At 65.4% G+C, this 16,198-nt stretch overlaps 2 protein-coding genes across 2 annotated transcripts; both read left to right on the top strand.

Annotated features, from left to right (window-relative positions):
- The first annotated feature begins 4,478 nt into the window (after positions 1 to 4,478).
- On the top strand, positions 4,479 to 12,379 carry ACBD4 (acyl-CoA binding domain containing 4). The gene is made up of 10 exons (XM_074926730.1): positions 4,479 to 4,594; positions 4,703 to 4,823; positions 4,909 to 4,993; positions 5,067 to 5,187; positions 7,844 to 7,957; positions 9,129 to 9,235; positions 10,031 to 10,181; positions 10,914 to 11,080; positions 11,421 to 11,465; positions 11,814 to 12,379. Exons 1-10 carry the CDS (start codon positions 4,525 to 4,527, stop codon positions 11,922 to 11,924), a joined length of 1,092 nt encoding a protein of 363 aa, XP_074782831.1. The 5' UTR covers positions 4,479 to 4,524; the 3' UTR covers positions 11,925 to 12,379.
- A 1,741-nt stretch (positions 12,380 to 14,120) lies between these two features.
- On the top strand, positions 14,121 to 15,454 carry HEXIM1 (HEXIM P-TEFb complex subunit 1). The gene has a single exon (XM_074926935.1). The coding sequence runs from the start codon at positions 14,373 to 14,375 to the stop codon at positions 15,300 to 15,302; it is 930 nt and encodes a 309-aa protein (XP_074783036.1). The 5' UTR covers positions 14,121 to 14,372; the 3' UTR covers positions 15,303 to 15,454.
- Positions 15,455 to 16,198: the final 744 nt, after the last annotated feature.

The raw sequence follows: 16,198 nt of genomic DNA, 5'->3' as shown, positions 1-16,198 counted from the left end.
GCTGGGCGGCGGCGGAGGACGGGGCTGGGGCTGGGCTGGGGCTGGGCGGCCTCGCCGGGACCGGGGCCGGGCGCGGGGAGGTACCGGGAGGAGCCACATTTCAGCTCCGGCCGTGTTAACCGTTTGTGCCGGCCCGGGCCGAGCGGTGGCTGCCGGTGGTGGGTTGCACCGGGATGGGGCTGTGCCGGGACGGGGCTGCACCGGGGTCCGGTCTGCACCGGGAAGGGCCCGAGGTCCTGGTGTGCACCCCGGGGTTTGTTCTGTGCTGGGGAATGGCACAGGGGGGACCCTCTCTGCACCGGGTGTAACCCCCCGGGGCTGCATCTGCACCAGGGACCAGCCTGAGAGGACCCGAGCTCCACGGGGGACACGGCTGCCTGCTGCGGGTGGCACCCCAGAACTGCCAGAGGGGACCCAGGGGACACCCACTAGCCTGGGGACAGGGGGGGACCCACAAGGACCCCTCTGCCATCACACCGGGCACCTAAACCTGCCGTGTCTCCACAGGCAGGGGGACACCGGGACTGAGGGGCCGCAGGCAGCCAGTGTGACCCCCCGGTGACGGTCCCCACCGGTGGGACAGCGGCAGGGTCTGGTGACTGGCAGCAGCATGAACTGGGCAGTGATGTCCCCAGTCAGGTCCCAGTCCAAGGGCCCCACACATGTGTGTCTGTGTGTCTGTACATCCATGTGTGTGTGTGCAGCCATGTGCATGTGTGCATGCAGGTGTGTGCACGTGATGTGTGTGCACGTGATGTGTGTGCATGTGATGTGTATGCATGTGTGTGCGGCCACGTACACGCCTATGAAAGCAAACACACGTGTGTGCAGGCTCATATGCTCGTGTGCATGCACATCCATGCGCATGTGCACACACAGCTGCGTGCACACGTCTGTGCAGCCATACACCTGCCTGAGCGGGTGCCTGTGCAAGCGTGTTTTGTGAATTTACCCCAATGCCCTGCACTCTCACACGTTCCCACCGTCCCCACAGCCACCAGTTGCTGAGGGCAGGTGGGGCGGGGAGCGATGGGTGCTGTGGGGGAAGACCCCTGTCCCCACCCCCGGCGGGGGCGATGGCTGACGGAGCAGAGGCAGAGCCAGGCTTTGATGTCAGGCCCATAGCGTGGCACGGAGCTGACAAGGGGGGATTTTCCACCACCCAGCACAGCTTCTTGCAAAAATCTGTGGTGCATGGGGGGTCAGGGAGGCCACCCCAGGCCTGGCTGGGCCGTGGGGACCAGGAGCCATGGCACAGGGAGAGGAAACTGTGACTCCAGGTGGTGACTTTCCCCAAGGCCGGGGTGGCAGCGGTGCTGCCAATGGCTGCCAGGCCCTGGGTGGGACAGTTGGGCACCCAGGGGTGATGGCAGGGGAGCATAGGGCAATGTCTGGGCACCCTGGGGATAAATTTCAGGCACTCTGGGTGATACCTGAGTATCCCAGGGCAATATCTGGACACCTAGGGCAACATCTGGGCACCCTGAGGCAACACTGGGACACCCTGGGGCAACTTTTGTGCACCCTGGGTGATATCTGAGTATCCTGGATGACACCTAGAACATCTGGGTATCCTGGGTGATTTCTGTGTATCCTGGAGCAACATCTGTAGATACAGGGCAACATCAGGGTACCCATGGCAACATCTGAGCATCCTGAGTGATATCTGAGTATCCTGGGATAAAATTTGGACACCCTGGGGTGACATCTGACCATCATGAGTCATATCTGAGTATCCTGGGACAACATCTGGACACCCAAGACAACATCTGGTCATCCTGGGTGATTTCTGGTTGCCCTGGAGCAAGATCTGCACATGCAAGGCAACATCTGAGCATCTTGGGTGATCCCTGGTTGCCCTGCAGCAACATCTGGACACCTGGAGCAACATCTGGGCACCCTGGGATGGTATCTAGGTGCTGCAGGTCAAGACCTGCGCAATACCCACCCCCAACACCTGGCCAGGTGGGGGCTACATCTGGGCAGCCCCTTGGCTGTGTTTGGAGGACATGGGGACACAAGGACTAAATTCTTTGGGGTCGCAGGGACTTCTCACCAGCCCAGGGCAATGCCCCCTCCTGTTTGGGTCGAGGCTGTTACCGCTCCAGGAGCTGCAAAATATATTCAATTTATTTATGCAAAATGTATCCTGCTTTGCCAAAAACCTTTAGCAGCTGCAGCCACCCCAAAAATGCACTTGCAACCCCATAACTGGGCTCTGCTCCAAGTCCTCTTCCTCCCATGGGAACTGCATTGCCAGGAATTCGGCAACGGATGCACCGACCCGCTGAAACGACCGGGATAAACACCTCTCGCGGCAAAATCCACAGCAACAATAAATCCCGGTTGCAATTCCCCCTCTCCCACGGCGTTGCTATTTTCTACCGCCCGCGAGCGATTTGGAAGGAGCCCCATGGAAAGCAGCAACTTGCATTCCCGGCCGCTTATAGCACAGCACGTGTCCCCGTGAATCACCGCTCGGGATTTGGGGCTGGTTTTTGCAGTGAGTCAGAGCCAGCGAGGCCCCGCGCGCCGTCCGGAGCAGAAATCCTGAGTCAGAGCTTGGAAATGGCAGGAGGTTTAAAGAGCTTTGCTGGTTTTTGGTTGTTAGTTTTGTGTGTTTGTTTTTTGTTGTGGTTTTTTTTTTTTTTTTTTTTTTTCTGGATCTTGAATTTATAGAGGAAATGTTTCCCCAGGGGACATGGGAGGGGGAATTAGGGAGTTTTGAGGGGTGTGTCCCCTCACTTGGATTTGGGATTTGAAACTGGGATTAAGGGAAATCCCCCAAAATGTAGGAAAACCGGAGCAGGGGGTGATGATGAAGCACGGAGCAGGGCTGCTGAAAGCTGCTTTGCACCCCCCTCCTAGCACCCCGCTCTGGGTGAGGGTGGGATCCAGGTGGTCCCCAGGGAACCCCGTAACACCCCACATCTCCAGGGCACCCTGCACCTCCAGGTCACCCATGTCCCCACATCCCCTGTGTCCCCACAGCACCCTGCCTCCAAGGAAAGCCCTCAGAGCAGAGGGGGAGGGCCTTCACCTCAGGGGCTCAAGGACCCCAAATTCTATTCATTCATTACTATCATAATTAATAAAGATTGGTAATAATTAACAGTAACCGGTTGCTCTGCTAGACTCAGCCACCCCCTTCCCCATGCTTTGGGACCATGCCCCTGCCCAGTGCCCTGGTGACATTGTCCCAGTGTCCCAGTGCCCCAGTGCATCATCCCAGTGCAATGTCCCAGTGTCCCAGTGCAGTGTCCCAGTGCCCCAGTGCATCATCCCAGTGCAGTGTCCCAGCGTCCCAGTGCAGTGTCCCAGTGCCCCTGTGCATCGTCCCAGTGCAATGTTCCAGTCCCCTGGTGCACTCCCCTGGGGCCCTTGACGGGGCCCTTGACGTGTGCTCCCAGTGCATTGTCCCCACGCCTGGCGCGCTGTCCTGATGTCACGGTGTACATCCCCAGTGTCCCCATGCGTGACCCCGGTATCCTGGGTGATTATCCCAGTGGCCCAGGCCACAGCCCTGCTGCCCCGCTGCATCCCCCCACAGCACTGCTGCTCTCTGGGGCTCTGCCTGGCTGCGCTGTCCTGCTGCACGGCCCAGGTGGGCCAGTGCAACGTCCCCGTGTGCCGTCCCCGTGTGCCATCCCTGTGTGCTGTTCCCGTGTGCCGTCCCCGTGTGCCATCCCTGTGTGCCGTCCCCATGTGCCGTCCCCATGTGCCGTCCCCGGGTGCCATCCCCATGTATCGCTCCGTGCCCCGGTGCAATGTCCCGGAGCACTGAGGGCACTGGCTCGGTGCTTTGCACCAGAGCCCTGTCCTGGTGCACCGTTCCATTGCACTATCCTGGTGCACCCCGTACCCATGCACTGTGTCTGTGCGCTGTGCTGGGGCACTGGGGCATTGTCCCTGCGCACTGTCCTGGTGCATTGCCCTGGAGCACCATCCCAGCGCACAGTTCACTGTCCCTGTGCCCTGCAGCACTGTCCTGGTGCACTGCCCCAGTGCTCCGGTGCACGGTCCCATCGCATTATCCCTGTGCCCTGTGCCGGTGCACAGGCTCCCTGTCCCGGATCCCTGTTCCAGAGTCCTGTCCCGGTGCACCGGAGCACTGTCCCGGATCGCAGTTCCAGTTCCCTGTCCCAGTTCGCTGTCCCGTATCCCTGCGCCGTATCCTCGTCCCGGATCCCGATCCCGTCTCCCCGTCCCGCGGCTCCGCCCGCCCGGTGCCGTGTCCCGGCGGTGCCGCAGATCCCCCGCAGTCCGCAAGGGGGCGCCGCGGCGGGACCGACCCCGGGCCGCGGCGCCTCCTCCTTCCCTCCAGCAGGGGGCGCGACTCACCACCGGCAGAGCGAAGGGGCGGGAAAGGGGCAGCGCGGCCCGTTTCGGAAGCGGGGCGCTGATTGGGCGAGACGCGACGGGTGGGGGGCGGCCCGATGAAAGGAGAGCGCTGATTGGTCCCCGCGCTCTCCCTCACGGAGAGGGACACGCACCGGGGCCGGTGTCGGTGTCGGGGCCGGTGCCATGGAGGAGGCGGGTTGCGGGGCGCAGTTCCGCGCCGCCGTTCAGGTTATCCAAGGGCTGCCCCGGAGCGGTGAGTAGGGGCCGGGAACGGGGCCGGGGCGCTGCGGCCGCGGCGGCGGCCGCGGCCGCAGCGCCCCGGCCCCGTTCCCGGCTCCGCTGAGGCCGTGTCGCGTCGTAGGTTCGTACCGACCCTCCTATGAGGAGATGCTGCGTTTCTACAGTTACTACAAGCAGGCGACGGCGGGGTGCTGCCAGGGCCCAAGGCCCGGCTTCTGGGACCCCATCGGGCGGTACAAGTGGTAAGGCCCCTGGGGGGAGGGTGGGGGGGCGACCCCCCTCGGGTCCGGTTGTTCCCCGCCTCACGACGGCGGCTGTCGCCCGCAGGGATGCCTGGCACAGCCTGGGGAGGATGTCCAAGGAGGAGGCAATGGCAGCTTACGTGGCTGAGATGAAGAAGGTGGCCCAAAAGGTAGCAGGGAGGGGGAGAGCGGCCGGGGTCGGGTGCTCGGTGATCGCCCGTGGCAAGCTACATCCATCCCCAGATCATTGACACTGTGCCCATGGACGAGACAACGGAGGAGATGTTTGGGTACTTCGAGCCGCTCTACGAGGTGATCCGTGACATGCCCCGGCCCCCTGAGGCCTTCTTCAAGAAGAAAGGGGGTGAGTGGGAGCCTCTGCACTCTGCTTGTGCCCAGCGCATCCCTCACCTCCGTGCCATACTCTCGGCGCATCAGTCCTGCTGTTCCCTGCCTGCTTCTGCACCAGTACAGCCATCACCTCTGGGCTCTGCTTTTCCCCAGGGCTGCTCCCTGCGGGGGACACAGGATGGACGTGCCACGTCCCTTCTGACCCCCCTGCCGTGGCACAGCTGCTTGCTGAGGTGCTTGTTGGGGCACCACCAAACAGGTTTCTCTTCCAGTGACGCAGGTGTCTCTTCAGCCTGGGATTTCTCTCTGCAAAACTTTGAGGCGAGAACTTGAGATATGGTTTTCAAAAGCCTCTTGGCTCAAATCCCTGTACACGGTAGAGCAGGGGATCAGCTCCTGTGGAGTGTTGCGGCAGGGAGGCTGTGCTTTCTCTTGGCGCTGGCCCACCTCCGGGCAGGGCGGGCTGTGTACAGCGGGTGCGGGTCATCTGATGTAAATAATCTGGATAGGCCAGCCAGTTTTTGCAGCGTAGTGGATGTGGGGAAACTGGGATTGAGAAATGGGATTACTGGGGCAATCTCATGGTAGAGAAGAGTCCTTTCCATGCCTGCGGCTGCTGCCTCATGCTGGAAGGTGGCTGGGGACCTGTCCTACCCCCGGAGCAGGGCAGTCCTCGGTGTATCTGGCTTGTGAGAAGCATCCCAGGGAGCGAGGGGCTGGACATGGTCGTTCAGAAAGGTCGGCTACTGCGGAGCAAATCTGCCGGCTGCACGTCTGGAGGTTTGGCTGTGCCGCATCTCCAGTAGATTAGCTCAGCAGCAGATGAGCTTTCAGGGTATATTCGCAGCGGGTGTGTAAACTGTCAGTGCTTTGCTAATGTTGGAAGAGTGCTGACAAATAGACTCACTCCCTGCCTGTCCCCAGGCGTCTGTCCTGCGTCTGACAGCTACTCCCTGCTTCCAACAAGGATGCTGAAAACATGTTGCCTGTAAGGCTTGGCCTCAGGATGGCTGCTCCTTCCTGGGGTAGCCAGGCGCTTTTGTTCTCTGTTTTGATGCTGAATCCCTTTAAAAGGAAAATAGACTTAATTTTTCTCTGTAACACAAAGGCTGGGTCTAAACTCCTGGTCATTACCCACTTGGGAGTGTCATCCTGCACTAGTGTCACTTACAAATGACGGTGTCACTTGAATCTAAACCTGGTAGTGTCTGTGGAGCAAATGAGCCTGAGGTGCCTGAAACGGTGGTTTAAATCGCTGAACTTCTTAAGATGTTGAGTCATTTGTGTTAAAGGTTCTCAAACCCGCCTTCAGATTTTATGCACTTGTAACTTTTGATACTGATAATCCAGAGGACAAAGATGATTTTAGATGCTGCGGTGGGTGAGAGCGGAGCATGGCAGGTATGGGGCCCTCAGCAGTCACGGAGCTTTTGGGGGACAGAGGTGCTGCATGGGGGAAGCCTGGGCAGGTTTGGTTTTGTTTATTTCCAGAGTCAACACACTGTAAAGTGGCACTTGGACCCCATACTGTGAAGTGGTCAGGGTCCTGACAGATCTCCAGTCAGCAGAGCTTTCACCAGCATCTTGTACGTGTAGGCCAAGGCTCTGAAGCAACTGGGAAGCGACAGTTAAGCCCTCACTGAGGCTGGGTGCTGTTTTGCCAGCCCCACGAGCACGGGGGGGGCCCGGGGTTTGAGCCAGGCTTGTCCTGGCGTGGTGATGTGTGAGGTGACAGGGCCCTGCCTGCACCCACCCACCCCTGCGGGTCACGGCACACACACTGAGGAGAGATTTGGGAACGGTGACGGTCCCTGAGCAGAGCAGCCCTGGTGCTAACTCCTGTGCGGGGTGGGGGCTGCCCTTGTCCCCCTCGGGGGGGTCGGTCACCTGGGCTGGGCTCGTGGGGTCCCACAGCTGTGGGTCTGCTATGCTGGTGAAGGCAGGTTGGGAACGGTGGAGATGTGCAGGCAAGGTGCAGGCAAGGTGCAGGCAGGGCAGCGTTGCCACATACCCGCCTGGCCAGGAGCAGGGAGCAAAGTCCTGGGGGCCGCTGGAAAGGCGGCTGGGCTTAACCCTGCGGGCTCTGCGGGGCGGTGGGGTGGGGTGGGGGGATCCCCAGGCAGGCAGCTGACCCGGCTCTTTTTGGGGTGCCGCTGCCTGCTGAAAGCCCTCGCAGGCAATGGTGGCGTGCGCTGCCTAGACCAGGCTCTCCCCAGCCAACGTGTCTTGTGTTTGGCTCAGTGCGTTACCGTGGGTGTGCCCGTGTCCTGCCAGGGGACAAGGACAGTGGTTGTCACCCGTCCGTGTTTACCCAGCCGTTGGCCAGTGCCGATCCCTCTGCCTGTTGCTACAGGGACTCGGGGGACTCGGACTCCCCTACCACCCCCGGGCGAGCGAGATGCTCTGCACAGGGTAGACCCTGCTCACCGGTTGAGTTTGTGTTGCTTCCTGGGCCATCGGCAAACGGAGCCAGCCCCTCTCCGTCTCTGCCAGCCGCTGTGCCTGTCTGGAGGCTGCTGGCCTGCCTGGCAGGAGGGTGGCCCCGTGTCCGCGTGTCCCCCAGCCCTGCCGGCAGGGAAGCAGTGTGGAGCCCAACCTGCAGAGAGCCTGCGCTGCCAGGATCACCCTTGACCGCTTTAATTCTCCTCTGCCCCTTCCCCTCTGTGCAGGCACTCAGGAGCAGACGAACGACCCCAGCCAGGACGACGCAGCGAGCAGCCCGGCTCCGGAGCGCCCCAAAGACGCCCTGCCCGGGGAGCAGAGCAACGGGCAGCACGGGCCAGGTTGGTCTCCCTGGTGTGGCCAGCACCTGGTAGAGACCCCGTGGAGGAGGGACCAGCCTCCGTCGCCCACAGAGCTGTTGGCTTCAGGCACCTCTGGCCCAACCCTACCAGTGTTGCGGGTGTTGCCTGAGTCATGCGAGCTGGAGATTTTCATAGGTCCAGCTCTTGGTGCTGTTCTTGATGCCGGGGTAACCCTGGGTGTGTTGGCTTGACTCTGCGTTGCTCCTACCTGTGCCAAGGGGCCTGATCCACTAAATCACAGCGAGACAGCACGGGTGTTTCCCCACAGACTGGGAAAATGTCACCCTGGAAGGTCCATGTTCCGGGAGGGACACGCTCTCCCTCGGCTCAAGCCAAGTCCATCCCTTCCGCAGCACTGGGAGCCACGGTGCCGAGCCCCAGCCCTCCCTGCCTGTGCCATGGCTAATGCCTTGGTCCTGGTTTTCCTTGTACAGCCCCTCGCGTGCTCACCCACCACCCTGTGCCTCCCTCGAGGGCACTGGTGGCTCTCCTGCCCCGAGGGGCCTCTTGCTGTGCCCCGGGTTGGATGGGGTGCCCCAGGGAGGCCTTCGTGCCACTGCTGGCCCAGCCCTGCCCCAAGGAGCATAAATGGTCACCGAGCCAGGGCCTGCGCCCAGGCCGTGCCCGTCCTCGAGTGCACCTGGGCTGGCAGTGTGTGGGGAGCTGGGCAGCATCCCTGCCTGAGGGCGGCGTGCGAGCAGTACCTGCTCCCTGCCCGAGCAGCCGTGGCCGTGGATCCCGCTGGGGGGGCTCCCCACCGGGCCGGGGTTTTGGCGGGCCACCGTGGCAGCCCTCTCCCCAGGTGGGAGCTGCACATGGGCAGAGAAACCCACGCTAAAATGGCACTGTGTCAGGGCCTGCCCGCCTGTGAGTGGGGCTGTGCGACACCGTGGGCAGGAGAAGGGAATTTGATCCTTGGATTGACGGCCACAATCCGGGTGGTGGTAACAAGAGCTGGCTCCTTCCCCCTCGTGCCTCAGTTTCCTTCTCCTCCCGCCTCGCCTGGTGCACGCAGACGCTGCCTTCTTGCTCTCTTGTGGACCTGCTGCCTTATGGCTGCGCTGAGCTTCTGCTGCCCTCCAGACACGGCCGAAACGCCTCCCTGCCCTGCCGGCGCAGCCCGCAGCTGAGCCGTGTGCTTCCCTTCCAGGAGCTGGCCTGGCCCCCGCCACCGAGGCGCCTGAAGGTAGCCAGGTGACCAGTGACTCTGAGGGGGACGTGTACTGCGATACCCTGGAGCAGATGGAGCCTGAGCAGGTAACAGAGGGCTGGGAAGCGCTGGGGTCCTGCCGCACCGTGGTGGAGGCTTTGCCTGCTGCCAGCCCTGCCCTGCCTGCGCTGTACAGGCAGATCTCTGTATCGTCAGCTCCCCCAGCTCTGCACGTCACCGCGGCACTGCCACGCCACTGCTCAGCACCACTGTCCTGGGAGCCCGGTGAGGCTCCCAAAACCCATGGGGCCACCCAGCTGGACCCCTCTATGCTTTGTGTCCCTCCTGAAGCCTCATCCCTGTCACCGAGGGGAGGCTTGAGGAGCCCTCGGTGCACTCCAGCACCACCCAGCACCCCCCTCATTCCTGCGGTGGGGCACTGGTGGGCTGCTGGGGCTGAGCGAGGCCGGTAGCCGCGGGTGGGATGGTGCAAACACCTTGCTTGCACCCCTGGCGCTCACCCTCTGCTCCCTGCAGCAGGCAGCTCGGCTGCTGCCAGCAGCGTTTGGCACTTGAGGTGCTGTGGTGGGGCTCGGCAGATCCGGTGGGCAGGAGGGAGGAAGCTGCCCAGCCGCCTGGCTTCTCCCTGGGGCGCTTTGGCCAGCTCAGGCTGGGGCACCTCACTTCCCTTGGGGGTTGTGGAGCTAGACTGCCTCCCAAACCGGCCGCTGACTGGTGGTCTTGGTGGGATTTTGCTTCGCTCAGCCCCACACACCCTTCACCACCAAAAATACTGCCATGGGTGGGGGGAGAGACCCCACCTGGTGACACCGGCCATGCCCCCGCAGCTCCCGGGGAGGGGAGCGGGGGTCTCAGGGCCCTTCTTCTCTCCCCTCGCGCAGGCTGGGCAGCCGCTGGGTCTCTCCCCGACCGGCGGCGAGACCAGGCCCGAGCCCCCGCGGCCCTGCGGTGCAGTGCAGGGAGAGCGGGGTGAAGGCAGAAGACTAGAGGGGAGGAGCAGCACTGGCCTCGCAGCCCTTGGCCCTGAGAGAGGTGGGTGCAGCGTTTGGCTCCTGCGCGCCTTTCCGCTGCTCCCTCCCCACCTCCCGGCACCAGGGCTGGGCGCTGGGGGGCTGTGTGGGGGCTGGGAGGGCTGCAACCTCAACAGGGAACAGAGTTTGGCTCCAGAACCCAGGGGTGGGTCATTCAGCAGCCGTGAGGAGTCCTGAGCGTCCCCTCTCTTCATCCCTCAGTCCCCAAGCAGTTTGGTGTCTTTACTGACCGAGGAGCCCAGCCAGCCTGCGCCCAGCTCCTGCCCAGTCCCCGCTGCCAGCGGCTTTGCCCGGTGCCTTTGGGGGTGGGGGGTGCTGAGGGGGTGAAGCTGGGCCCCGTGTCCCTGGAGGTGCTGGTCCCGGGGTGCTCTGCCCCTGTGGTACCACCCGCCGCTGGCGTTTGGGGACAAGCAGGTCCCGAACTGTACCGCTGCGGAGTGGGGACAAGGAACCTCCTGCCAACCCTGCGGGGGGGGGTTGGTGGCCCGTGTCACCAGGGACAGGCCCGGTGCTGGCTGATGGCGAGGACATGGGCTACGGGGCTGGGCTGGGTGCTTCTGGCTCTGCCTGGAGTGGCTGCGGTGTGGGCAGAGCAGGCAGCGTGCGGGCAGGCAGCCCGTGAGGTCCCTGGGGAGCACGAGGGGGTGCTCAGCCAGCCCTGCCTGGTGCGGACGGCACCGCTGCCACGCGTGCCCCATCGTCCCTGAGCAGCGCCCATCTTTGTGCCCCACAGACTGGCTCACCAGGGGACAGCGGGACACCGGGACCACCCCCGAGCTCGCCCGGGGGCTACCGGCAGAGCTGGACACCTGCGTAGCCAGCACCGTCCGGGCCCTGCAGGCCGACATGAGGCGAGTGCTGGAGCGCCTGAGCGAGCTGGAGACACTCGCCTCCGCGCAGGTACGGGCCTGCACCTGTGTGGGCCGGGCCGGTGGGGCTCGGCTCTGGTCCCTGCAAACAGGCAGCCTGGGGTGGCCTGAGCGTGGAGAGACCTCGGGGTTCAGTGGGGCTGAGGCTGGTGCTGCTCTGATCCACCCCGAAGTGCAGGCAGGGAGCCAAGGTGCAGGCAGAAAGCTGCTGCCTCCATCATTCCTGCTGCCCCTGGGGTCCCAGCTTGGCTGCGCTGTCCAGATCCCCGAGCGGGCTCACTTCTGCCCGTCCCCTCCCTCTCACAGGGACACGGGGCCGGGAAGGGGGTGCCCCGCCCCTCCTGTGCCCAAAGCCCTCTCCTGTCTTGCAGGGGGATGCAGCCGGGACTGATCCTGACCAGCCGCTGGCTCCGCAGGTGAGGTGGAGGCAGCGCTGCGGGATGGCCCTGTTGCCCCACGCTGCCCGTCCCCAGGGGCCCGGCGACCCACAGGGGCCTGGAGCTCCTGCGGGGGGGGCAGGGCAGGGCAGGGTCTCTCAGTTGGGGGCAGGTGACATTCCTGGGGACACGTCCCCAGCATCCCAACACCAGATGACAGCGTTGAGTCAAGCTCTCTGCAGTGTGATGGGTGTGACGAGGATCGCGGGGTCGTGACAGCGGCCTGCCACCACCTGCCTTTCAGCAGGGGGCCCGGGGGGATGTTTGGTCACACCAGTGACAGCCTTGTCCCTCTCCCCACACCACCAATCTCTGTCCCCTTGCCAGGAAGCGTCCCCGTGGTCCCTGACCGTCTCCCCGCACACCCTGCTCTTCCTCCTCACCTGGCCTTTCGTCACCCAGTGGCTGCTGCGCCGCTGGCAGGGCACGAAGAGGTGACGGCCGCGTCCCCGCGGCCACCACCGGCCACTGCCGGGCTGCCGCCACCCCTCCTTCCCCATCCTGCTTAGCACGAGCCGGGGAAGCGCCACACGGGATTGGGATCGACGCGGGAATCGCTTCACCCAGCCACGGGGTCTCCTGCGGGCCGGGACCCCAACTCCGAGGAGGGGCAGCCACCACGCACCGCCGACTGCCACCGTCACTCTCAGGGTCTCGCCAGCCCCCCCGGGGTGGCCCAGGGACCAGCCGGCCACGGGGAGCGGGGCGTGGGCTCGCCCCCGCGCCCCAGACGGGATCCCCCGGGGGATCCCCTCGCTGCCACGCACAGATGGACCACGGCCCCGGTGCTGGGCGGGTGGCGGGGGACAGAGCCCCTGCCCCCGGCCCCAGAGACCGGTTCCATGAAGTGCTTGAACGTCCGAACCTGCCTCAATTAAAAGTTGCCTTTTCAGTCCGGCCCCGGCTGCCTGCTGCCCTGCTCTGGCCCGGCCGCCCCACGGTGGGCAGGGGGCAGCTGCCCGGCCCTGCCCGTGGCTGCCGGGTCCCCACAGCCCAGCGCGGGTTCCCGGCCCCATCCTCAGGGTCCCCCCGCAGGGCGGGTGGCAGTGCCCCCGCGGGGGGGCGGGGGGGTGTGGGCAGCTCCCGGCACCCAGCGCCCGCAGGATCCGCCAGGCCGAGGCCTCTGGTGCCGCCAGGCCGCTGCCCGCGCCTCCCGCCCTGCTTGGGGTGTCCGGGCGGCGGCGGGTGTCACCGGGGCGACCCACCGCCCGGCCCACCCCCCCCGCTGCGCTGCTGGACGGGCAGAGGGCGGCTTCCTGCCCGCGGGGGGGATGTTGGGGACCCCCCTCCCCGCCCCGGGGCTCGGCGGTGCCATCCTGGGGGGCCCCGTTGGCCGCTCGCCCCCAGCCGCAGCCCTGCTGCCGTCGGGCCGGGGGGGGGGGTGGGGGGGGGGCGCAGCCGATGCGGGGAGGCTGGGCAGAGCAGGGCCCCCCCCGTGCTGCTGCCACAGCGGGAGACACCCCCCCAACACCACCCCCCCGTGGACTGTCCCGCACCCCCTTGGCCACGGATCCCCCGGGGAGCGGCCCCCCCCGGCTGTGGGTCCCCAGGTCGTGTGTCCCACGGGGTGGCCCCCCCGATGCTCCCCCCACCCGTGGGTTCGCCCCATGACCCCCCCAGCCATGCTCCCCCCCCCCGTCACGGATCCCCCACAGCTCCCCCCGCCCTCCCCGCGGGCAGTGGGTCCCCCAGGGCTGAGCCCCCCGCCATGGCTCCCCCATAGCCCAGCCCCGCCCCGGCCGCGGGGCCCCGGGGATCGTGACTGGGGGGGGCTGGGGGACACGACGGACGACGACGACACACGGGGACGGGCGACACAGCCGCTGCCGGGGGGGGAAGGCCCAGGCTGCCCTGCCCCCCTTTCTCCCCACCCCCCCGCGGACCCAGGCGTCCGGGAGCGGAGCCCCGCACCGCCCCTGGAAAAAAGGGACGCGGTGCCTTTAAGGAGGGACTTCTTTCTGCTCGGTTTGTTTACATCTCCCTCCGCGCGGCTGCGGCCGCCGCACCCAGCGCAGCACCAGGATTCCTCCGCCCGCCCCCAGCCCCGCCGCCCCCCCCCCGCCCCGCCCCGGGGCCCCCCCGCCGCCCGGCCCGTTACAGCCCCTCGGGCCGGGGCCGGGGCGGGGCCGGGCCGGCGGGGCCGCAGCGCCGCTCCGTGACGCCTCCGCGGAGCGGGGACTCCTTTGGGCCGCCCCACGGGCTCGCCGCGGGGGGGGCGGGGGCGCTGCCCTCGGCGCGGCCCTGAAGGTCGCCGGGCACGCGCGGCCCCGCGCACGGGGGCGCCCCTCCGCGTGTGGTACGGCCCGGCCCCGCCCCCGCCCCCTCGGATTGGCGGTGCCGCGCTCGAGCGACGGCCGGCGCGGCCAATCGCGATTCACCCGTCGCCGCGGTCAGGGGGCGGGGCCCAGCGGTCCGGCCCGCCCTCCGCACCCGCCGATTGGCCGCGGGGCGGCACCGCCCGCGCGCGGGGAGCGGTGGCGGCGGCAGCTGGCGCACGGCGGGGGCGGGGCACTGCGGGTCCCGGCGTGCCGCGGGGCGGGGCGGGCAGCGCGCCTGCGCGGGGCGGGGCGGGGCGCGCGCGGGTACTTAAGGCGGGGGAGCGGGCGGGGAGCGGCAGTCGGGAGCAGGCGGCGGCGGCGGCGGGTGGCAGCGCGGGGCGGGGCGCGGCGGGGGGGAGGCGGCGGCGGCGGCGCGTGCCATGCGCGCGGGGGGGCGGGCCCGAAGGCGTTAACCCCTCGGCGACCGGCGGCGGTGACCCCCGGGGCCTCGGCCCCGCGCCATGGCCCGGGCGGCCTGAGGGGAAGGAGGAGAGGGGCGGGGGCGGAGCGGCGGCGGCCCCATGCGGCGCGGGTAGCGCCTGTCCCCGAGGGAGCGGAGCCGAGCGCCATGGCCGACGCGGCGCCCGCGGAGCCGGGGCCGGAGCCCCAGTGCGAACCGGAGCCCCAGTGCGAGCCCGAGCCGCGGCCGGAGCCCCAGCCGGAGCCAGAGCCCGAGCGCGGCGACGCACCGGCGGCGGACGGCGAGGCCGGGCGGCTGCCACCCCGCGGGGCGGAGGAGGCGGCGGCGGCAGCGGAGGGCGCGGGCGGCGCTGATGGGCGGCCGTCGGCGGGCGGAGCGGCGCGTCCCGGCCTGGGCCCGCGGTACCGGTCGTCGGTGGGCCGCGCGGAGGAGTGGCCGGTGAAGAAGAAGCACCGTCGGCGGCCGTCGAAGAAGAAGCGGCGCTGGAAGCCCTACTCGAAGCTGAGCTGGGAGGAGAAGCAGCAGTTCGACGAGCGGCAGAGCCTCCGCGCCTCCCGGCTGCGTGCCGAGATGTTCGCCAAGGGGCAGCCGGTGGCCCCCTACAACACCACGCAGTTCCTGATGGAGGACCACGACCAGGAGGAGCCCGACCTGAAAACCGGGCTGTACCCGCGGCGAGCGGCCGCCAAGTCGGACGACACGAGCGAGGAGGATTTCCTGGAGGAGGCGGCGGACGAGGACGGGGGCAGCGACGGGATGGGGGGGGACGGCAGCGAGTTTCTGCAGCGGGACTTCTCGGAGACCTACGAGCGGTACCATGTGGAGAGCCTGCAGAACATGAGCAAGCAGGAGCTGGTGAAGGAGTACCTGGAGCTGGAGAAGTGCCTCTCCCGCATGGAGGAGGAGAACAACCGGCTGAGGATGGAGAGCAAAAAACACGGGGGGGAAACGGCGGAGACGGCGCGGGTGCGGCAGCTGGAGCTGGAGGTGGACAGGTTGCGAGCCGAGAACCTGCAGCTGCTGAAGGAGAAGGACCTGCCCGGGCAGGAGAAGGGCCCCTGCAAGCTGGGGGAGTGACACTGGGGGGGCACGGGGGGGCTTTTTACAGTGGTGGGTGTAACATTCTATACATCTGTACAGAGACGCCGCGGACCCTTTTTAACGGGAGAAAAGCGCAGCTGGGGAGCGGGGGGGCCTCCCCCCCTTTTTTAGGTGGCAGTGGCGGGGTGAGGGGGGGGGGGGTGATGTATCGGTGATACTTGGTTTATGATTTTTTTTTTTGTGTCTAAACCAAAAAAAAAAAATTCCCCAGGAAAGCTGTAAATTGGCCAAAACTGACTATAAAAAAATATAGAGGTCTAATAAATTTAATTACTTGTAACTGTAACGGTTTTGGTGTGATTTCTAGAAAATATTCAGAATGGCATTGCAGGAGGGAATGCATTCTGAATTATTTTCATGATAACTGGTCTGTGGTGGTGGTTTGATTAAAATTAGCTGTAATCTCTGGCTTAACCCTTTTTGGTGTCCGTTCCCCCCCCCCTTATTTTCCATTCTAAGCCTGTCCTGTGAGCTGTAACAGGTAAAATACCTGGAAGAGGGAGAACAGCCCTTAATATCAGGTGGATAATGGACACCACTTGCACCTCTAATGCATTAATAAGCTCAAGCATTATTTGTTTGCCTAAAGGCTTGCTTAAACTTAACTCTGTTTCCTCCCAGGTCTGCCAGAACCCAGGTCAATTAACTGAAATCATGGCAAAAACTACCTAAAAATCTACTTCAAGCTACAAGTGAGGGGAAAAAAACTTAAAAGTTTTGGAGCAGCCCAGGGAAAAGTTTTGGTAGTCAGCACTTGGCCTCTGAAATGGCTGACGAGGAGGGATCAGTGGAAGGCGAACGTGATGGCTCAACCTTTTACTTCCCTGCTGCTGTACCTGAGGGGGGAGAGGAAAAAAAAGCAGGAGAAGCTT

This window comes from Athene noctua, chromosome 25 (assembly GCF_965140245.1).
Source record: "Athene noctua chromosome 25, bAthNoc1.hap1.1, whole genome shotgun sequence".
Classification (NCBI taxonomy): Eukaryota; Metazoa; Chordata; class Aves; order Strigiformes; family Strigidae; genus Athene; species Athene noctua.
Note: the sequence above shows the minus strand (reverse complement) of the source record. Positions and strands in the feature narration are given on the sequence as shown.